Here is a 19232-nt window from a genome sequence, read left to right as displayed (position 1 = left end):
ATTCCTACTCAGATTCGGATAATTTCAGCGGCATGCTGGTAGCTCACACAGATGCAGTGTGGGATTTGGCAGTTCAGACGGGCTCGCTACAGTTACTCTCTGCTTCGGCAGATGGAACATGTCGGCTCTGGAGTCCCACGTTAAAGTCACCTTTACTGAATAGCTACATTCCTGAACAAGGTACAATAAATTCAGAGTCAATCCTAAAATCTCAAGCGCTGATGCTTGTATCTAGACCATCCCCCTCCCCCCCCCCCCCCTGCGACGTTTTTATAAGTTGAGTTTGTCAAAAATTGCTCCAACATGTATGAAAGCGATCCTCGCGGTAATGAACACTACTTAAAGTATTAGTGAAAATAAGGCCTTATTTTCACAACTACAGGGCTCGAAAATACCCCCGTCCTGTCGTCCGGGACAAGTAGATTTTCCCTTCGGGCAAGTAACTTTCTCTCTTTACTTACCCGACGGGCAAGGACCCAGCGGGCAAGACGTTCGCCGACTAAATCTTTGATAACGATTTTGAGAAGAAAAGGTAAGCTTTAGGCCCAAGGGTAATCAAGTGTTTAGATGAAGCTTGACGTAAATTACAACTTAATAGCGTTGTTTTGTTGATTGCGTGACGCGCGCTCACGACGCAGAAGTGGTTGCCTAGCACGTGATCAAAATCTTCCCCGATCCAATTTCTTTCCAGGATAAAAATAGCCGCGTTGGGAACGAAAACGCTGTGTTTATTTCTTAATTGTAGCAATTTCCCACGAGAATGTTTCGGTTTCTCTGTACAAAACTTAACCCAACCGCGATATATTAATTAAAACTGTAGAAATTGTACGTGACAACTGAGAAGTCGCATATTTCTACCGCGAAAACGAAGCTAGCCCTTTGATGCTAAAATCCGGGTGAAATCCAACTAAATCTCTGTTCATGAATTATTAATTAGTTTGAAAACTTGGGCAAGCAGGGAAGTGCCCCGGGAAAGCAAAACCTAAGGGTTATTTGCCCAACGGGCAAGGTGTAATTCAAATATTTTTCGAGCCCTGTACTACTTAAGTTGTGTTCGTTATTTCGAGGATCGCTCTCATACACGTCTTTAAACCGCTGTGCATATATATGATTCTCGTATACTCAAATTCACTTATTAATCACTCCAATACTTGCAATAGTCTAGATAGAATACAGCAAGTTTGCTAGCACGCTATACTCTTACTTTTACAACGATTTCCAGTTGAGGGAGTATGGTGAGCACGTTCTAACGTTAAATTCGTGATGTTTTCACGGGCAACTGGCTTCGTTTCCTGTGGCAACATGTCGTTTGACTTCTTCTGGCGGGCTTTATCGTTTGACGGTTGGCAACGCGACTCTTGAGATTCGGTTACCATCGAAAACAAGGAAGGTTGTCCGTGACAACACCGAAATTTTATGGTCAAAACCCCGTCACCAAATTTTTATCCCGCCTCACTCAACTGATGATCGTAGTATTAAGCTGAAGAAATGTTCATCCCCTCTCGCCGCCATCTTGTTATTGTAACCCTTAGCGATAGGCTGGGAAACTCGCGTCTGAGTGTTCATGAATTTTTCTTCACAGAAGGCTGTGGCGTTCCCACATCAGTTGACTTCATCCGCACTGAGACATCACAGATGGTAGCGTCTTATTCATCTGCTCAATGTATTATTTATGATTTGGAGACAGCAGCACCAGTTGTTTCACTCGACAGCGCAAAAACATACAGTGAGTATGCTGCGAAACAACGCCCATTTCATTGAAGGCACTCATTTCCTAGTAGCCTCTAATTTCATACAATTTCTTCGTCGCCCAAAATCTCAAAGTCAAAAATCTAATCTATTTCACAAGTTAGTTGTGTTGAGATTTATGCTGTTATGTAATGAGATATGATTGATTCGTGTTGTTGGGCAACCAGACACAGAGAAGCGAGTAACAATCCTCTTCATTGCAAATGAATATGCCTATGTTCTCTAGCGTCGCTCGTGACATATGTGTCTCCTTATGCATTGCCCTGATTACAGTTTATTATCAATAATCCGTCACTGATCAAATATTGGATTTATCTCACAAGATTATTATGGCCCAATTCTTTTACGGGACACAAAACGTGGCAAATATTTCCTTCAAGAGAACATGGTCATGTTTCCTTTGATCGCTTTCAACGTGTGGGTCTGTAGTTTAGTTGTACCGGTGTCCTTTGGGCACTGGTTCCATCTCAGTGTTTTGTTCAAAGTGTAGTTGATTGCGCATTGAATTCGTCTCTGATTAACTTGAGTAGAGAAACTGAAATAATTTTCACTTGATTTTCCGATCCGTCTTGATTTTTATTTGTTTGTTTTTTTGGGTGGCACTCAAGATCCAAGACACACATTCCTTAATAGGAATTAATTTGGATCGTGAACTTTTTATAACTCGCACTTGGTTAGGTTCGACATAGACGAAGCCACTCATTTGTCACACACAATAGTTACCTTTTGAGGTACCCGTTGTATGCCTCATTGTTCTGTCTTTCTTTCCATAGATAATTCACCTTCAACACAAATTAACAAAGTAGTTAGCCACCCCACCCTCCCCCTCACAGTCACAGCCCACGAAGACCGACATATACGCTTCTTTGACAACAACACAGGTAAGTAAATAATACGGCAAACTGTTTCGGTATTGGCTGTTTTGACTGATTGACAGCCTCAGCAGCTGCAATCTTCACAATGGCACATTAAAATTTTTATTCTGAAGATGTTTTCATCTGCCTTTCTCTTGTAGAGAAGCCTTCCCATTATGTAGGGCTATTCAAAGACTTTGCTTTTGGAGTCGTATTAGTGTGAATTATACGGCGAAAACATTTCGGAAAGGAACCTTTTTACTCGAGAACGGCCAAAACGTTTTGAAAAGGAACCTTTTTCAAGCGAAAACATTTTCTTGTGAATATTTCTTTGTTAGAGAATATAATTTCACATTATTCAAAGGCCATGTTTGAAAAGGAAGCCTTTTAACAAAGAATTTCTTCTTTCTCTATCTTGAAAGAAACAAAAAGCGTTTTTGAAGACAAAAGTTTAAGAATAGCATTATTTCTTCGGAATCGGAAAAGTAGAACACGTCTAGCTTTTTAGGGTAACATGTCGACTGCCAAGGTAGCATAGATTCTTAATGTTTCTTTTTGTTTTTGGCTTTGCCTTGTCTAGAGTTGAAAAGGCCTTGATTGCATTCAGATTCTATTCGTGAATATTTTAGGACACTTGAAAGCACCATTTGGAGACTTTCCTCTGAAACGTGTTTCGAAGGGGGACTAGTTACTTGTAGTTTTGGAGAAGAATTTCGAGATACTGGTGACCGCAACCGAAGCTCTTCTTCCTCCCTCTCTATTCAACAGTCACGATTTTTTTTTTTATCCCTTTAGACGTTATAAATTTTATCTTTTCAAACTTGTCGCTTCTCGTCGGACGAATCATGACAAACGGAACGGACTACGCGGAGGAAAAATTCACGGCGACTTCCTTAACTCAGTTCGTTCTCCTGGCAATAATCTTCTTGTTTGCTGTTACTGGAAATAGTTTAGTTTGCTACCTGGTTTACCACTTCAAACACTTACGCACCGTGCCGAACGCTCTGATCGTAAACCTCTCGGTGATCGATTTGTTCAATTCTCTGATCAACATGCCGCTTTTTGCGGGCTTCTACATTTTCAGACTGGATGTTTTCAAAGGAAAGTGGGTCAGTTTTGCGTTTTCTTCGCTGCATAACTACATGATATACTTAAACGTTTTGACGCTCGTGGCCCTAATGGCTGATCGATACGGCGCTATTGCCTTTAAGTTTCGATACCACTCTTGGAAAACTAAAAAGAAAGCCTACCGCGGAGTCGCTCTTATTTGGGTCACGGGTACCTTGTTGATAACATTCTTAGGGTTTCATCGCGACAATGCCCTATCCCAATATGAGGGATTGACCCTGATAGAGTATCGTCGAATTTTATATAAAACTGAGGGTTGGAAAGTTGCCTTGGCTTTGTTAGGCGCCCCTTCGTTAGTGATAACCGTTTTAGGAGGTCTTATTTGGCGGTCTGTTAGGGCAAGTCGAATGCGTATCGAAGCCTTAACTGGAGGAGATGAATGCACTTCCCAAGGCAAACAAATGCTGATGCTCCTCCGGAAAAAAGAACTTCAAACCACTTGGAACATTGCTATCGTCGTTGGGACATACCTCGTTTGCTTCGTGCCTGCAATGGCGCACGGTATTTGCGTGAGAAGGGGTATTGGACTTCCTTGGTTGGAATTCTTCGCCTTTTTCTGTTCTTATCTAACCAGCGCTTGTGGTCCGATCGTTTACTCGTTGCGTACTTGTCGATTCAAACAAGTCGTCCGAGAACTCTTCGCACCGAAAAGAAATCGCCCAGTGTGTCTTGTTGAACCTCAGAACGTGAAAGAGAATGAAACTTATTAACGAGCGCATAATATTTTGAAGCCATTCGATAACGTCAAGCGAAATGTTGTCTTTATTATTCAGCGATAGTTTGGTAACTTTCTTGGAAAAAAATGCAACGGGGGTGAACATTTTATTAAAACCTATTATTTTTCTTTCTTTGAAAATGCTGCAAAACAGAAATACTCATACTGAAAATAACACTCAATAAACTCGTGCTCTTCGTCAGAATTTTTTCTTAGTCGGTTCCGCTTCTTTATTTAATATTAAATGCTAGTTGGTTTGCATCAGCTGATACTGCATGTGTTATTCTTCGCTAGCGGACGTAAGCAGTCGAGTCAATAAAAGTTTTGGAGTTTTCTTTTTAGTGCAGATATTCTGTCCCTTGTAAACCAAATTGCGTGTTTTATCGCTTGAACTGTACGACCACCCTCATGCAATCCAAAGGAAAACCATAATAAAAGCTGACGTGTGTAGAGGCGGACGGGCTGACGTAAGCTGGTTCGGAAGAAGCCGTCCGGCTCCAGAACTCTTTTTGTGGACGTAAACTTAATAGAAAACTGGAATGAGAAAAAAGTCGCGCTTTTTGGTGAATTGCGGAAGGAAAAATTTTAGAACCTTTGTTACGCTGGAAAATGCATTAATCGCCGCAAAATGTAATACTGACGGAAAATGTAATAACAATCGGTGCAAAATGTAATACTAACCCAAAATGTAATAAATCACTCAACGCAAAATGTAATATCTTTTCAAAGCGAAATGTAATAGCTTTTCTAATGCACTATGTAATGACGCAAAATGCCATAGCTCTTGAATGAGATCAGAAAAATAATGTTTTATGGACCTAAGTTTTTTGAACTATTTACAAGTGAATAATAAGAATCAGTAATAAGAGCCAAGGAGTGAAAGTTGCGATTGTGCTTACACTTAGTAACATGATAAATGGATGTTATTTTATCGTTTGTATAAGACTGTTTGTTTTAGTTTCAACGTTAGCTTGGTCCTCTTTTTTCATCCCGGAACAAACTGCATAGTGATGCACAATAACTTCGTTCAGGAAATAAGCGAAACTCGCTTTTAATCGGTGGAGCTAGGTTTGTTAATCATTACAAAGTCTCCCAGCAAACAAAACAACATGGCCATCCAAATTCATCGAGAATCTGCCTGAATGCACATTACTTGCGCAGTTTGCCGTAGATCTCTCACCCAGTACTTTGACTTCCCCTACCCACTTGTATCACATTCTGTGTTTCTCAATTATCCTTAAAAGAAGTTATTACATTTTGCGTCATTACATAATGCGTCACAAAAGTTAGTACATTTCGCGTTGAAAAGTTATTATATTTTGCGTTGAGTGATTTATTACATTTTGCGTTGAGTGATTTATTACATTTTGCGTTGATGTTATTACATTTTGCGTAAGTATTACATTTTGCGACGATTGTTAATACATTTTGCGTCAGTATTACATTTTGCAGCGATGATTACATTTTTGCGGCGTAACAACCTTTTTGTAGTTTTTCATCGCGCACTCTTATGTATGAAATCGCGCCCTTTTTTGGCTCTAAGATAATTTCAACAATTTTAAAATAAGACCTCCGTTGATAAAATATTGAGTTTGGTCGGGCTGGACGAGAGTATTCTGATGGGTCCTCAGTCCTAACACACGGATTTCGCTTCGCTCGGTCCTTTCGTCACGACCTCGAGCGAAAGATTCTCCCGTTCAAGTCGCTCATTCAAATTCATGAGTACAAACGGTTCTTAAATTTCCGGTGAATAGATGTTATTTTTAGTAGAAAAATTGACCTAAATTGATCAGAATTAATGTTTTTCAATCGATGTCTTTTTTTGTGTTATTCCATCTTCATTAATAACTTGTGTTTTAATTTGCATGGCAGTGACCATTTACGCTCCCAGAAAAAAAAAAAGAAAAAGAAAAAAGAAAAAAACTGCAAAACAAAAATTACCGTCTCTGAACCTGGAGATCAATTTTTAGGATGGATTGATGTTTATTATGGTGTCTGTTCGTAGTTTTTGTTTCTTTCCGTGTGTTTTTGTCTCGAATGATAAAGTAGCGCATATCAGTTTTTCTTCGATTTTGCGGCGCAGAATTATCTATGAATGCATTGTCCAGTCGTCCATTTTGGACTTTGCTTAAAGTAAAGGAAACTGTTTTTGCAAGTAGTACTGAGCATGCGGTTGTATTTACAGTTGTGTGATGTTTGTTTGTCATTTGGTTTAGGTAAACAAATTCACACCATGGTAGCTCACCTTGATGCGGTGACCAGCCTAGCCGTGGACCCGAATGGCTTGTACCTCTTATCAGGAAGTAAGAAAAACAATCTGATGTTTTGTGTCTGTCTTCCCCAGTCCCGTATCCAATTTACATCTGAGGGCCTCTTCAGATGAGCCTAGTTAACCGTGCTGGTTTTTTTTTTTTTTTCCTAGTCACTTTTCCTTGGCAGGAAAAAGTACAATTTGAGTAGGGGATAGTCCGGTGGGCGAGATATCGTTAACCGAGCTCGGATTTTTTTTCCGGTAACGATTTTTGACGCTAATGCCTCTGGCGTCTTGGTAAATTTTTTGGGGGGTCTTCGACGCTTGCTTCAACGAAGAGGTGCTGCACAAAATATCAGCTTTTCAGTAGACTATCACGGCGGTTTATCAGTCGTGAGTTGATAGTTCTGTTTTCTTGAAATAAACAGGTATTTTTGACTCTCATTAAGGCGAAAACCTTTCGCTGTTTATGAAATCCTTTATTGGCCAAGCTTGTTTTTTCGATACATATATCTTATTAGACGTTTTGTTGTGTAGTATCGATGCGTATTTTTGCGAGTTGTGACCTATTTTGACGAGCCCGTTGGGGCGAGTCAAAATAAAAATAATGAGTAAAAATACTCAGCGATGCTACACAACAAAACGTCTGATAAGTTATTTATTATTCAACACGCCAAACTGTTATTTCAGTGCGGACGAACTTCGGGGATATTTATTTACGGGGATTGCGTGACAGAAGTATGCGAAGCGGAACGGATTTAGCGCGTTGTCGTGTTGCTGTTTCTTCAATGAATGAAGAAATTTCCAGGTCGTCTAGCTGTTTTTCTTCGTTCGATTCATCTGATAAACTTGGATGTATATTTGCCAGCCATTCTAACTCTTCGTCGTCGGAAATATGATTCAAATTGTCCCCCATTTTTTTTTTTTTTTTTTTTTTTCGAAACTATATATCAACTCTTCGCTTGCGCGATGCGAGAAAACCTGTTTAACCGGTACTCTAGAGTACAAATACTGCGTGATATTTGTACTCGTACATGGCGTTATTTGTACTCTACGAAGTGCAGTTGGATAATAAGGATGGATATTAGGTTCGTTCATTCGACCAATATCCAGCCGTCTGGACCACACACTTGGTCAATGACGCACATGTATTGTGCGTTTCCCGGAAAACGCGATAAAATTACCTTTGTTTTTTTTTTTTTTCGTGTAGGTCATGACTGTTCCATTCGTCTGTGGAACCTGGACAGTAAAACCTGCGTCCAAGAAATAACCTCACATCGGAAGAAATTTGATGAAGCGATATACGACGTTGCTTTTCATCCCAATCGACCGTACATTGCTAGCGCGGGCGCGGATGGATTAGCTAAGGTGTTTGTGTGACGTTGAAGTTGTCACGACAACATCTGCGCGATCATGAATTGTACGAAGCTGGTGTCATAATGGGTTTGTCTAACAGAACTCTGAAGCGCTGCGTGGTGTTACTAAAATTGTTTCCTTTGACACAATGCCGACTCTGAGACGATTGTATGATGAAGTCACGCCAGTTACATCACATGCATCTCTGCTGTAACGCCATGCAAAAGGCCTAAAATAAGGTTGCGAATGTCTTGGAGTAAAATGTAAAAATTTTTAAACGATTCTTCTCCTTATATGACGAACTCAATGCTCGGGAAGCTACAGTTGAGGTGGCTATCTTGTACAAAAGTAAACTGGCGCTTGTCGACCAATTCACCTTCACCCTGCTTCAAAACAGGACGGAGCTATCACGGTAACAATGTAGTAACGACATGGTTTGATATATTTTTGTTCTGATATACATTTTCAGAGTGCTTCTCTCTATACAACCGTGGGAAAACGCCGAATTATCGTCGGTTTTTCATTTGGCTTTTCGCTTTGTTTCCTGCTCATTTTATGAATCGAAGTCAATCTCCAGTTATCATTTTCATGGACGTCTTCTCGATATATTTGGATCAAGAGTGCAGGCGAACTCGGAGAGTACCGGTAGTTTGTCACATTTGAGTGAGAACATTGTTGTATCTTCAATTCAGTGAGAAGGAGCAAACTCGTATTGATTGGTAGACGGATACCCACTAACATCAACCAGTTGATGTGCGAACACTCACGAGCAGTTATCGATTGATGGATAACTACTCGGTAGCACTATTGTCTTATTTAAATTGATATCCGTCTTTCTCTTTCTTTGTTGAATTGTATACTTTTGAAAAGCTTAGGTGAAAGTTCTCTACCGCCTGTCGTTTTATCGGAGATGTATGTAGCTCGACTGATTGGTAATATGATTTTAACCTTACACCTCAGCGGTTAGTATCCCTTTCGACCTTTTTAGCTTAGTAGTTTATTTCTTTTTGGTGCAGTTCAAAATCACTAGATCCTCTGAACTGAAAAGAACGATGTTGTGACTCTTGGTTCTGCTACTTGTCATCATTTTCTCTGCTTAGTTCCTTACATTAGGTGACGTTGGTGTCACGCAAGCGCGGGAGTTGAAAGCATCAGCTACAGCATTTTGGGCTTTTGTTCTCTGAGACTACATTGTGCCTGAATTTATTTTCGTCCTAAATAGAAGAGAGCAAAGCCTCCATTACATGTTTGAATCTAAATTGGAAAAAAATACAACCCTTTTCATTTTTTTTACTGCGCAACTTTTAATTGCAGTGACAGTCTAGACCATCCATAGAATTCTAAAAAGAACACCTAATTTCCTATCTACAATTATTGGAAAACACTTATTGTTGTAGTATTTCAGCGAGTTGTTAGCAAAAAGCTGTGTACTTTTAAACGCGCCAGTCAACTATTTCCAAAATTTGCAGTCTGCGATCTCACTCGATCTTTTCCATTTCTTTTCATTCTCTTTTCCTTATGGGCTCTTATTCCTAATGTGTTTTCTGTCATAGGAATAATTTATAATCCGCAAATTAATATTAACTTTTCTCGACTAACAGAATATTTCAGTGTTTCCAAGCTTCTTGTGGTTCGGGAAAGAAGACGATTGGGGTGGAGAGGGAGTTGCCCTTGATAAACATTTCCCTATAGACTTTTCTGCAATGTTTTTTGGTTTTGCCTCTCTTTGTCTTTTCTTATTGTCTTTTACAATCACTCACAAGACTTCCACGCGATTGTGCTTGCTTTTTAGCCGACACAGTTCGACTCAGAAAACTTTGTATTAGATCGAAGCCTCGGGGCTAGCTTCCCATGTTAGTATACGACTGTATATGTATTAGCTCAAGGATATTTTTTGGGCAAGAAATTGTACAGTAATTTTTGATTTCAATCATTGCTTGTATAGACTTATCTAAGTAAGGTTAACGCGAGAGATGTTCTGATTCGTATGGGACAATAAATATAATTTGGCCTTCTTTGGAAGACTACTTGATTAACTGTTATTAACCCATTTAAAAAGTCCTTGTATCATTGATTTCCTACATGTACTGACCAGACCGGAACCGGCTTTTTTATTTCATGTTTCGCTTTATACTTTCATTTTGTAATAAATGAGTTGTAACCGTGTTAAGGATAAGTCAGCACGCTTGTAATGTTCTTTTTAAGAGTAGACAACTTTTTCTGCTAAATCAGTCAACTGAACATTGTCCCGGAAAGATGTGTTGTAGTAACTACAAGTTCTGTATTCTCCTGCCAACAGAGCGAGCAGGAGAATACAGTCTGAATCGAAATCTCAGAAAAGTACCGCTAGTTGTTGAACATCCAGCCGCCTTTAAGGGAGAAGGCGTTCGTGCGTTCATTAAATTCTTGGTGAACAGTTACAGAAGATTTGACTCGGCGCGTCCTCTTGAAATATCGTTGCAGCACCATGCTTTGAACCACAGAGCCCGAGAGTCAGGTTTTTTCTGAAAAGATGAAAAGTGCAGGTTTGATTTAGAATTGCAACTTCGTTCAAACATCTTAAAGATAAAAGACGTTACGCGCGCCGGCATTCCGACCGCTTTATTGAGTTGGCTCTTTGTCCCAACCCCAGACGAGAGGTCATTCAGGAATGCGCGAAAGTCTGCCTTATTAAGTGTTACCTTTGCGGCTCATTTTATTAAAAAACGTGCCTTAAGCACACTAAAGAACTGTTTTACCCTGATTGGGAATACAGCGACCCATACCAGGACTACAACATACGTAACAAGCGACTTCAAAATCTAAAAGCACGTGGGAATAACTCACGTGATATTACGTAACGAAACAACCGGAAATGATAATAACGAAACGGAATTAAAATGGTAGCCACGTCAAGAGGTGCTCTTAATTGGGATCGATTTCAAGATAGACTGCGCCAACTAATATCTCTTCAAGACACTTAGGTCGACCTATCGAATTGCCTCGTCTTAATTACCCACAAGCACCTTGGCGACGTGACAATGCTGGTTGGATGATAACTTTATCACTAGGTAATGGAAACCAAGACCTTGCCTTAAAAATTTTTTTAAAAAGATGTTCGCCTTCGCGTGATACATGCACGAACCTTCGGTTTTCGCGCTTCGATGTTCTACAATTAAGCAACAGAGCTGTAAAGTTGTGTGAAAATTATTAATAAGATTGTTGCTTTGAATCATAAAGCCACAGCAAACAGTTAGTTTTTTTGGGGGGGAGGGGCGTTTTCATTTGCTAGCACGGCGCTACTTTGCTAGAATGGTTGCAAAGAAAGAAATGATAGGGGTGGTGTGGTGGAGGGTAAGGGAGGGGAGGGACGGATGCCAATCTCTCTTTTGTTTCGCACTCTTTTCTCTGAACTAAATTTTTTCGGCCGCAGATCAAGCTAAACCTGGCAAATCACGCTGATGATGAAACATCTTTTAAAGATATCACGAATAATCTAACATATAATGCAAAGAAAGTAATTATACAGTATGATATACCTGGGGAAGTATATAACTCCAGCCTCATGGAAATGTGGCCTTGCCATTCAGTTGGTTTTACCCGTAAGAATCGCGCTGTGATTGGTGGATCCAATAGATGATAGACAACGGTGTCTCGGTCGATATTTCCCTCGAAAACCTAAGTGTCAACACAGTTTCATAGGGGAAAAAAAAAACGATCTCAAAAGAAATAAACTTAACAAGGAGCCTATTAATGGACTCATTACTCAACTGATAAGTCACTGCATTGTTTGAAAGGAAGGACAAAGAGAGGTTTGAGTTAAGACGAAGAGTAAAGACCAGGAAATGACAAAAGGTGCACTCTGAAGCTTATTGCGATAGTTACGACGACCTTAGGTCTTCTTTACGTCTTTTTCAGTCCATGGGAACCTTAAGCCATCCTGTCAGCTTTGCCGTGCTGATGAGGCTTAATACGAGTGAAACAGCTGTCCTCAATCATCGGCATGGTGGCTAACTTGGTGGGCTAATTATTGCATCAATTCCTTTTTGGTAGAGCACACCTGGCGTTCCAGCCTTTGACGATGACATTTTAATGCGTTTTCTGTGGCTTTAACATGTCCATTTTTTAATTTCTTTACAATCATTTTGTCACCAAAGCCGCATCCCACAAGTGTGCAATATTTGAAATTTTAGGCAGTCTACTTCTATTAGAGTTTTCATGGTAGTCTTGTTAGCGTGGGGTAACACCGCTTAGTCGATGTTTCAAGGCGAATGGGCTGCCTCGAGAAACACCAAGTTAGCTATCTGTCTCGTCCCAACCTCTTCTCCTCACGCCTCTTTCTCTCTCTCTTTGCTTCAAAGCAAGGGATTGCCAAAATTCTGAACCCGTGTCTCCTGAACCCTTGAATCAGTGGGTGCTTCCCATAACTGCCCTAAAACTTGTATGTCAATATGAAAACTTACCACGTCAGAGGAATCTCCTTGTCTCTGATAAAACAGAAATGAAACTCCATCATTGCTGAATTGTAGCTTATATTTCTTCACCCACTGTGATATCGAGTAACTATTTCTCCCTTGTGTTGCAATGTAGATCACACTGGTGATTTTACCAAGGTCAACCTGTAGCCATTGGTTTAAATCATTCGTCAAAGATGACCAGGCACCAATCCCTTTCGAAAGTCCAAGGTCCTTTGTATGGAGGCGTGCCCGCGCAGGGCTGTGGTAAACATCCCAAATCGAAGAAGCGGTAAGTTGTGAATCAGTGATGGTACCACTTTCCATGCCAAGAGCTCGCATGTTCTCTGGAGGGTTAAGAAGGTAACACGTAAGTAAGCTGATTGGGAATTGTGGTTACTTTTCTTTGCTTTTCATTTCTTTTTTCTTTCAGGGAAATAGAGAAACCGCATGGTGGCCATTTTGGGAATTAGAAATCAGGCGCAGGAAGCTTTTTGCTACACTCATTGGCAAGAATGCAGCAAAGCGCTGGAAAGCAGAAATTACACCGCACAGAAATCTGGTGACCCACTGCTAGACACAGCATGTGACCGTGATTCTTGAAGCAGACCTCAGCCTATTTCCGGCGCCTTTCGACAGAGATACACACATTTACTGGTTAGTCTCGACAAGCTATCGCCATTTCGCTCCCCTTCAGTGACATGGCCGCCAACTCTACATTCAGCCTACCCGCGAACAGCCCATTTCAGTACTAGCTCGCAATTGAAAATGCGTCTATAAATTGCAAATGAACACAGAAAGCTGGCCTACCCAAACAGCCGTACAATTCAATCCTCATGGAGATGTGGTTGTGCCATTCTGTGGGTATCAATCGGAAATATCGAGCTTTGATGGGTGAGATAACAGGGTTTTTCACAACTGTATCTCGGTCACTGTTTCCAACAAAAACCTAATGATAGGAAATACAATGGTGAAGAATTCTGAAAAGAGTTTCTATTCTATTCTATCTTAAAGTTATTTTGTGTTTCGAATATGCCTGTTAGCTTTGATAAAGAAATAACTCAATCATAAATATTACTAGGAAAAAACAAACGGTTTAACTTTTGATTGAAAAACTCGAAATGTAAAGCCAGGGCGAAGATCACGAGCCCACGAAAAGCCTTGATCCCGTCGAAGGAAAAGGTGCACGTCTTGTTCGTTCACTAGTCTCCGCATTTAATTTCGCTAAATGATCGGAGGGATTTGGTCCCCCATCCTGTTCCCTCCAGGAGAAGTTACCATAAAAGCTAGGCTTAGCCACAAGTTGCTCGGTAACTTTCGGCAACCTTTGAGATTTTCGGCAACTTTTTAGAATTTTAGCAACTTTTAGAATTTTCGCCAACTTTGAGCTTTTTGAGGTTCTTTGAAGCCACTTTCTTAAGGTTTTGAGCCACCTTGGTCAGTTTTCGATAGACATTTATTCAATTTATTCTAAAATACAATAATTAGCTCCTCCCCCATTGGTTGATTTTTGGAATGCCTTATCAGGAGGTTAGCGGTATCACGTTACACGTTTTTCAAGATGGCGGACAATTACAGTGACTATTTGTTGATCAAGTGAAATGGAAAGAACCTCTGATATTATCATTGGAGTTTGACAAAGAAAGTTTTGATAAGAAGCAATGTGCGAATTTTTAATCTATAACACCCAAAAACGGTACGAAAAGCCGAAAAATTTTGGCAAATTTTCGGCAACTTTTTGGCAACTTTTAGGCACTTTTATCGGCAACTTTTTTGAGATTCATCGGAAACTTGTGGCTAGGCCGAACAATAGCCCATTTCCGAATTACCCTTGGCCTCATTTTCAAAACGAGTCCTGCTGCTCTTCCTTTCATATGATAATAAGTTTTCATTCACATGCAAATTAAACTCATTTTCACAAGAATGGTTGAGCACCAGGCCTCGTTTTGAAAATGAGGCCAAGGGTAATTCAATAATGAGCTAGTTGACTTCTAAAGCTAATTCCTTTTTGTCGCATTTACCCTCTCGCTGACTGACTAATGGTATCCTCTAGAAATTGATTGAGATTGACCAGATTGTCTATTGTTAGTTTACACCTCTACTCAGATAAACGGCTTTTCCTTGGTCAAAACATGGCAGAATTGGTGAATCGTTGATGATTTTTTAGCAAATAAAACTCAGCCGAGACAAAGTACTTCCGTTCGTTTTATTTAGCTACGCCAACAAGAACATAAACAATGTCGCTCTTTTCGCTCAAACGCTAGCGGTCTAACCTTGTCGGAGCTGTCCCCGTCTTGCTTAAACACCTGGAAAGTGCTTTCATTATTACTGTACTGCAGCTTATACTTGGTTACCCACTGTTCATACATATTTCGTCCTTGTGTTGCTAGAAATGTAACGGTTGTCTCAATTGTTAGATCAACTTGAAACCACTGATGCACGTTATTCCTGCCCGCGACCCAACTGCCAGCATGCGACCCGGAGATTTCTTTGAAGTGCAGTCTCCCTTGGTTTGGAGCATGATTCCCGTCATACTGGGACGAAGCCGAGATCTGCGCAGATGTAATTCGGTAGTCTTCCATTCCCAAAGGCGCTGAACAGACTAATAAGGAAAGTGAATAGAAATTACACGGTGAAAACAGTTTGAATCCGTTTAATTTAGCATGAAAATGGCTTCGGGCAGGATGCCTAATTCTCTCACAAAATTTAATTGCGTAGGAAAAAAATAACAGAACTCACATGTAATATTAGCACTAAAAAGTAAACGAGCTGGTTTTTGTTGAACGAAATTACGCGAGCCTATATTCGCGGGGAATATCGCCCTTACTTCCTTGTTTGTATCAGGGCGAACCTTAGAAACAAAAGTTTCATTATTTACATTCTATGTGACTGTGTTTCTCAGGGTGGCCATTTGAAATATTTGAGCTGATTAAGGCCACTCTCGTTCTCGTTGCCAAAGGCCATGACCAGCTTTGTGTTAAACTGAAATTTTTTCGACCATCAAGGAAGGTTCTTACTCTCTGGTGTTTTGAAAGTAAGTTCCATTCACTCAGACAAGAAAATGACGAACTATTGCCCGTTTACATATGACATCAGATCCAACTGGACATAGGAAACGATTAGATTAGTTTCATAACAGTTTTTTTTTTATTATAATTTGACCTAAAAGTGCATGTATGTTAACTTTTACAAGACTAGTTTTTGCTGTTATTGCAGAATCTTTTACACTCTTCAAAGATTGAGAAAAACTCAAGGTCTTCATTGAATGTAGAAATTTGGTTAAATCATGTTTCGAACGAAAACAAGAGGGTGAATGCCACATTATCATGTTTTCTTTCTTGAAAAGTGTATTAAAATACTAATTTCTTTATCTACTTTACAATATGGTTTATTGAAATCCTTTGATTTTTTTAAGTTAGCTCAATGGATAGAGCACTAGACTTGTGCGGGAGGTCGAGGGCTCCAGCCCATGCCGGACCAACACGCAAGGTCTAAAAATAATTGAGAAGAATTTGCTGCCTTTCTAATAACATCAAGAAATGGTTAGATATTGTAGTCTTCACGGATAGGGACGAATAAATGGAGGTCCCGTCTCCTGCAGGGTTAGGGGTTTGAGACGTTAATTTCCCACGCACGAGATTACTGTGTGATGGATGATGTCCTTCCCTTGGGCGCGATGGGTGGGTTAGTACACAAGCTTCCATTTAAACCAGTCTTAGCTGAATTGGACCTGCCTTCATAACTTATAACTTAAACATAGCGTTTTCCTTTTACCGTTTTTAAAAAACAGTGATTAGAACTGTTATCATTATTAATATTATGATTTTTTTCTCTACTTTCTTAAAGTTCAACTAGTAATCGAAACGTGCACCATTTGGATTTTTAGATCTTTTGTTAGTCGACATTTTCATGTATTTTTCGATTTTTAAGGATTTTATCTTAATTTGTTTGTAAATATTTTTGATGATTAGAGTGAATAAAATTATTATTAAAAAATTATTATTACTATTAGTATTATAATTATTTTTTCTATTATTACCATTATTATTATTTGCCCATCTATCTATGTTTTTTTGCTCACCTTTGCTGCAATAACGACCCCTATAGCCAGGGGTGCAAATACAACTATACGTATTTTCTTTGTAATTCGGGATACAAGTTCCGTTATTTTTGCATGGATCATTCGAGCAGGGCGACTGCAATCAAAAGAAAAGCAAGGGTAAAACTCAAAATCTTTCTAGTTATGGATTAAAACAACAGAGTAATTAAAATAAGCTTCAGCATGACCTGTATTTACATAGGCGTTCAGGCTTCTTGAAGAAAGTCAAATTGTTTTCAAACACAGGGATCAACCGACGAGGTCTGGCACGAAATTAATTTTGTAAACAATAGTGTGTCGAATGCAAATTAGGATTTTCCTGAACAAATCGAATTCATTATTAAGAAAGTAACGGAGCATGAAATCACATTCTAAAGAAGCAATTGCAAGCCAAAGGGGGATAAGGATAGCTAACGATCGAGAAAAAATAAATTAGGAATTTTTATTAGTCAGTTTTTTCGTAAGAAATCCAAAAATGAGAGTTGTTTTTTCAACTCATTTAATTTTTCCCTGCACCCGTACTGAGATAGAAAAAACGCTGCACGTTAGTGCAATCTTATTCTTGAACGTCTATGTTGTAGTTCAATTTTATCCTTGGTTCAAATTTTGTTTTCCTTTGTTTCAGACTCATTATCACATTAGAGTAAATGGATTGTATATATTATCATATATTATCATATATTAACATGACCGAGAACAAAAATTTGAACCAAGTCTAAAATTGAACTACAACATATGTGTTGAAACGTAATCTGAAAATAATTTCAAACATGATCTGAAATCTTACCGTTTCAACTCAAACTCATCTAAAAGATTGAATTGGTCTGACGATGGTTTCCAAGCAACAAAACTAAATTGATTTATTTGACTCAAGCTATCTTCAAAGAAATTTATGATTGTGCTGCAATTTCAATATTATTTTTCTCATTTGAAAATGTGTCAAAGAAATTTTTTTTCTCTGTAATATTTAATTGAGAAACAGATCCCGGTCCACCTTGAGTAAATACGCTGTTAACTCAGGTTTAGAATTAATTTTACTCGTATTTTTATCTTATTTTATTTCGCAAAAAGTACAAAAAATACTAATAAAACGGGCCAAACACAAATTTTTTAAAACTTGCGAGAGGTTGAGTTTCATAATATATACCTATTTTAAACCTTTACAAGATAAATTGTTTACCTCAATGCTGTAATGGTCAAACTGCTTCGAAGACGTCAAATTTTTTGGGCTTCTATACATGTCTCCACTTAAAAGTTCGCATAAAAATTTGCCATTCTGATTTGGAGACAACCCAATGTTCAACGAGTAACAGGTTTGTTGAGAAACACAAGAAAACGCGCATTCGTCGGCTTGAAGCACTCCATAGGAAAAGGCTCGCGAAGATAATTGCAGATAGTGAAACTTGTGAACCTTAAAATTTGCGTAGAACAGACCATTATCTGTTCGCTTTATAGCATGATTACCTTGGGTTATATCCTGATTTTGCTGTGTTGCAGGAAGATTTTGCACCAACATGACTGTAAATAACAAATTAATGCGATGCATTTCACCTACATTTGTGAACTTCAACATTTTCGCAAGACACAGCATCTTCTGCTCGCTTTAAAACATAACTACCTTTGCTTAAATGTCGTTTTCTTGCTGTGTTAGACGTAGATTTTGTGCAAAATTGACCGAAAACTGCAAATAGAATCAACCCATTGTAGCCCTTGGTCATATATGTTATTCACGCACATCAGCAGTTGAAAAGCAGGTGTGTTAGAGACAAGACGTATAATTGATAACTTGGCGCCAACAATTGAAAGTAGTCATTGAAACTCCTGTGAACAGTTTTCTCACCGCTAAAACAAGATGTTGTTCATTTTTTATGCTGTATATTCATCTCTCTTTGAAGGATCATGTTACATGAACGAAGCTTCGAAGCATGGTTGCAAAGGCATCTTTTTTTTGGATTGTTTTGCTCACGGTAATATCATGGTAATGGTCAAGCTGTCAATCAACGTCTGCGGGTGATTCAATAGGGACCTTAAGAAACCACGACGGCGACGGCAACGAGGACGAGGAAAACCAAGAGATCTAATTGGCAGAACAATAGCTCAGCACGTGCGTTTTGAAACTTTGTACATCTCTTAGCCGTCCTATGCAAAACAACAACGTGAAATCGCCAAAATTTGCGTCGTCTGCGAACCGAAACCGCGACGGCAAATTATTTTAATTTCCATTTGGAACTCAACGGCTACTTTATACGTCATGCTGAAGTTGAGCTGTGGCGCTGTATGAGACAATAGGCTCCTGCAGCCATTTTGAAATTCTAACTATGAGTAGATATTCGTTTTTTAATCGAGGTCTCTCTTGGCGTCGCCGTCGTGGTTTCTTAAGGTCCCTAATAATCGCTTTTTTAAGTGACGTCACAGATGAAAGAGAGGCACGGTAAAATGTTGGTTTGTTGCTCGACTTTATTTTCCTCTGTAAAATTCATGGGAATTCTAATATTCAGGAAATCTTATGCTGCCAAGAAATATCATGTCGAATCTTAAAAGTCTAAAAATCGTCCGTGGAGGATTTTTCAATTAAGAGAAGATGATTTCATTGGTTTTGTGTTTGTTCGTCTTTTGATTACTCTAGAAAACAGCCAATCGGATACCA

General features: G+C 39.2%; 3 protein-coding genes across 3 annotated transcripts in view; 2 read left to right on the top strand and 1 right to left on the bottom strand.

The window, feature by feature from the left end:
* The window catches only part of LOC111337815 (striatin), a 28310-nt gene extending 18242 nt beyond the window's left edge, over positions 1-10068 (top strand). Inside the window, exons 14-18 of the mRNA XM_022944183.2 lie at positions 13-180; positions 1583-1726; positions 2523-2630; positions 6663-6749; positions 7908-10068. Coding sequence (XP_022799918.2) covers positions 13-180; positions 1583-1726; positions 2523-2630; positions 6663-6749; positions 7908-8077 — 677 coding nt within the window. The 3' untranslated portion in view covers positions 8078-10068. The remainder of the gene's footprint in view (positions 1-12; positions 181-1582; positions 1727-2522; positions 2631-6662; positions 6750-7907) is intronic.
* LOC148727805 (histamine H2 receptor-like) lies at positions 2641-4781 on the top strand. The gene has a single exon (XM_088762477.1). The coding sequence runs from the start codon at positions 3449-3451 to the stop codon at positions 4439-4441; it is 993 nt and encodes a 330-aa protein (XP_088618603.1). The 5' UTR covers positions 2641-3448; the 3' UTR covers positions 4442-4781.
* On the bottom strand, positions 9564-18531 carry LOC148727804 (lactadherin-like). The gene is made up of 8 exons (XM_088762475.1): positions 18204-18531; positions 17766-18103; positions 16568-16682; positions 14760-15088; positions 13297-13435; positions 12496-12833; positions 11572-11710; positions 9564-10557 (listed from the first exon to the last, which is right to left on the bottom strand). Exons 1-8 carry the CDS (start codon positions 18301-18303, stop codon positions 10547-10549), a joined length of 1509 nt encoding a protein of 502 aa, XP_088618601.1. The 5' UTR covers positions 18304-18531; the 3' UTR covers positions 9564-10546.
* Positions 18532-19232: the final 701 nt, after the last annotated feature.

Source organism: Stylophora pistillata, chromosome 6, assembly GCF_964205215.1.
Source record: "Stylophora pistillata chromosome 6, jaStyPist1.2, whole genome shotgun sequence".
NCBI classification, from domain to species: domain Eukaryota; kingdom Metazoa; phylum Cnidaria; class Anthozoa; order Scleractinia; family Pocilloporidae; genus Stylophora; species Stylophora pistillata.
This window is presented reverse-complemented; position numbering and strand designations above follow the sequence as displayed.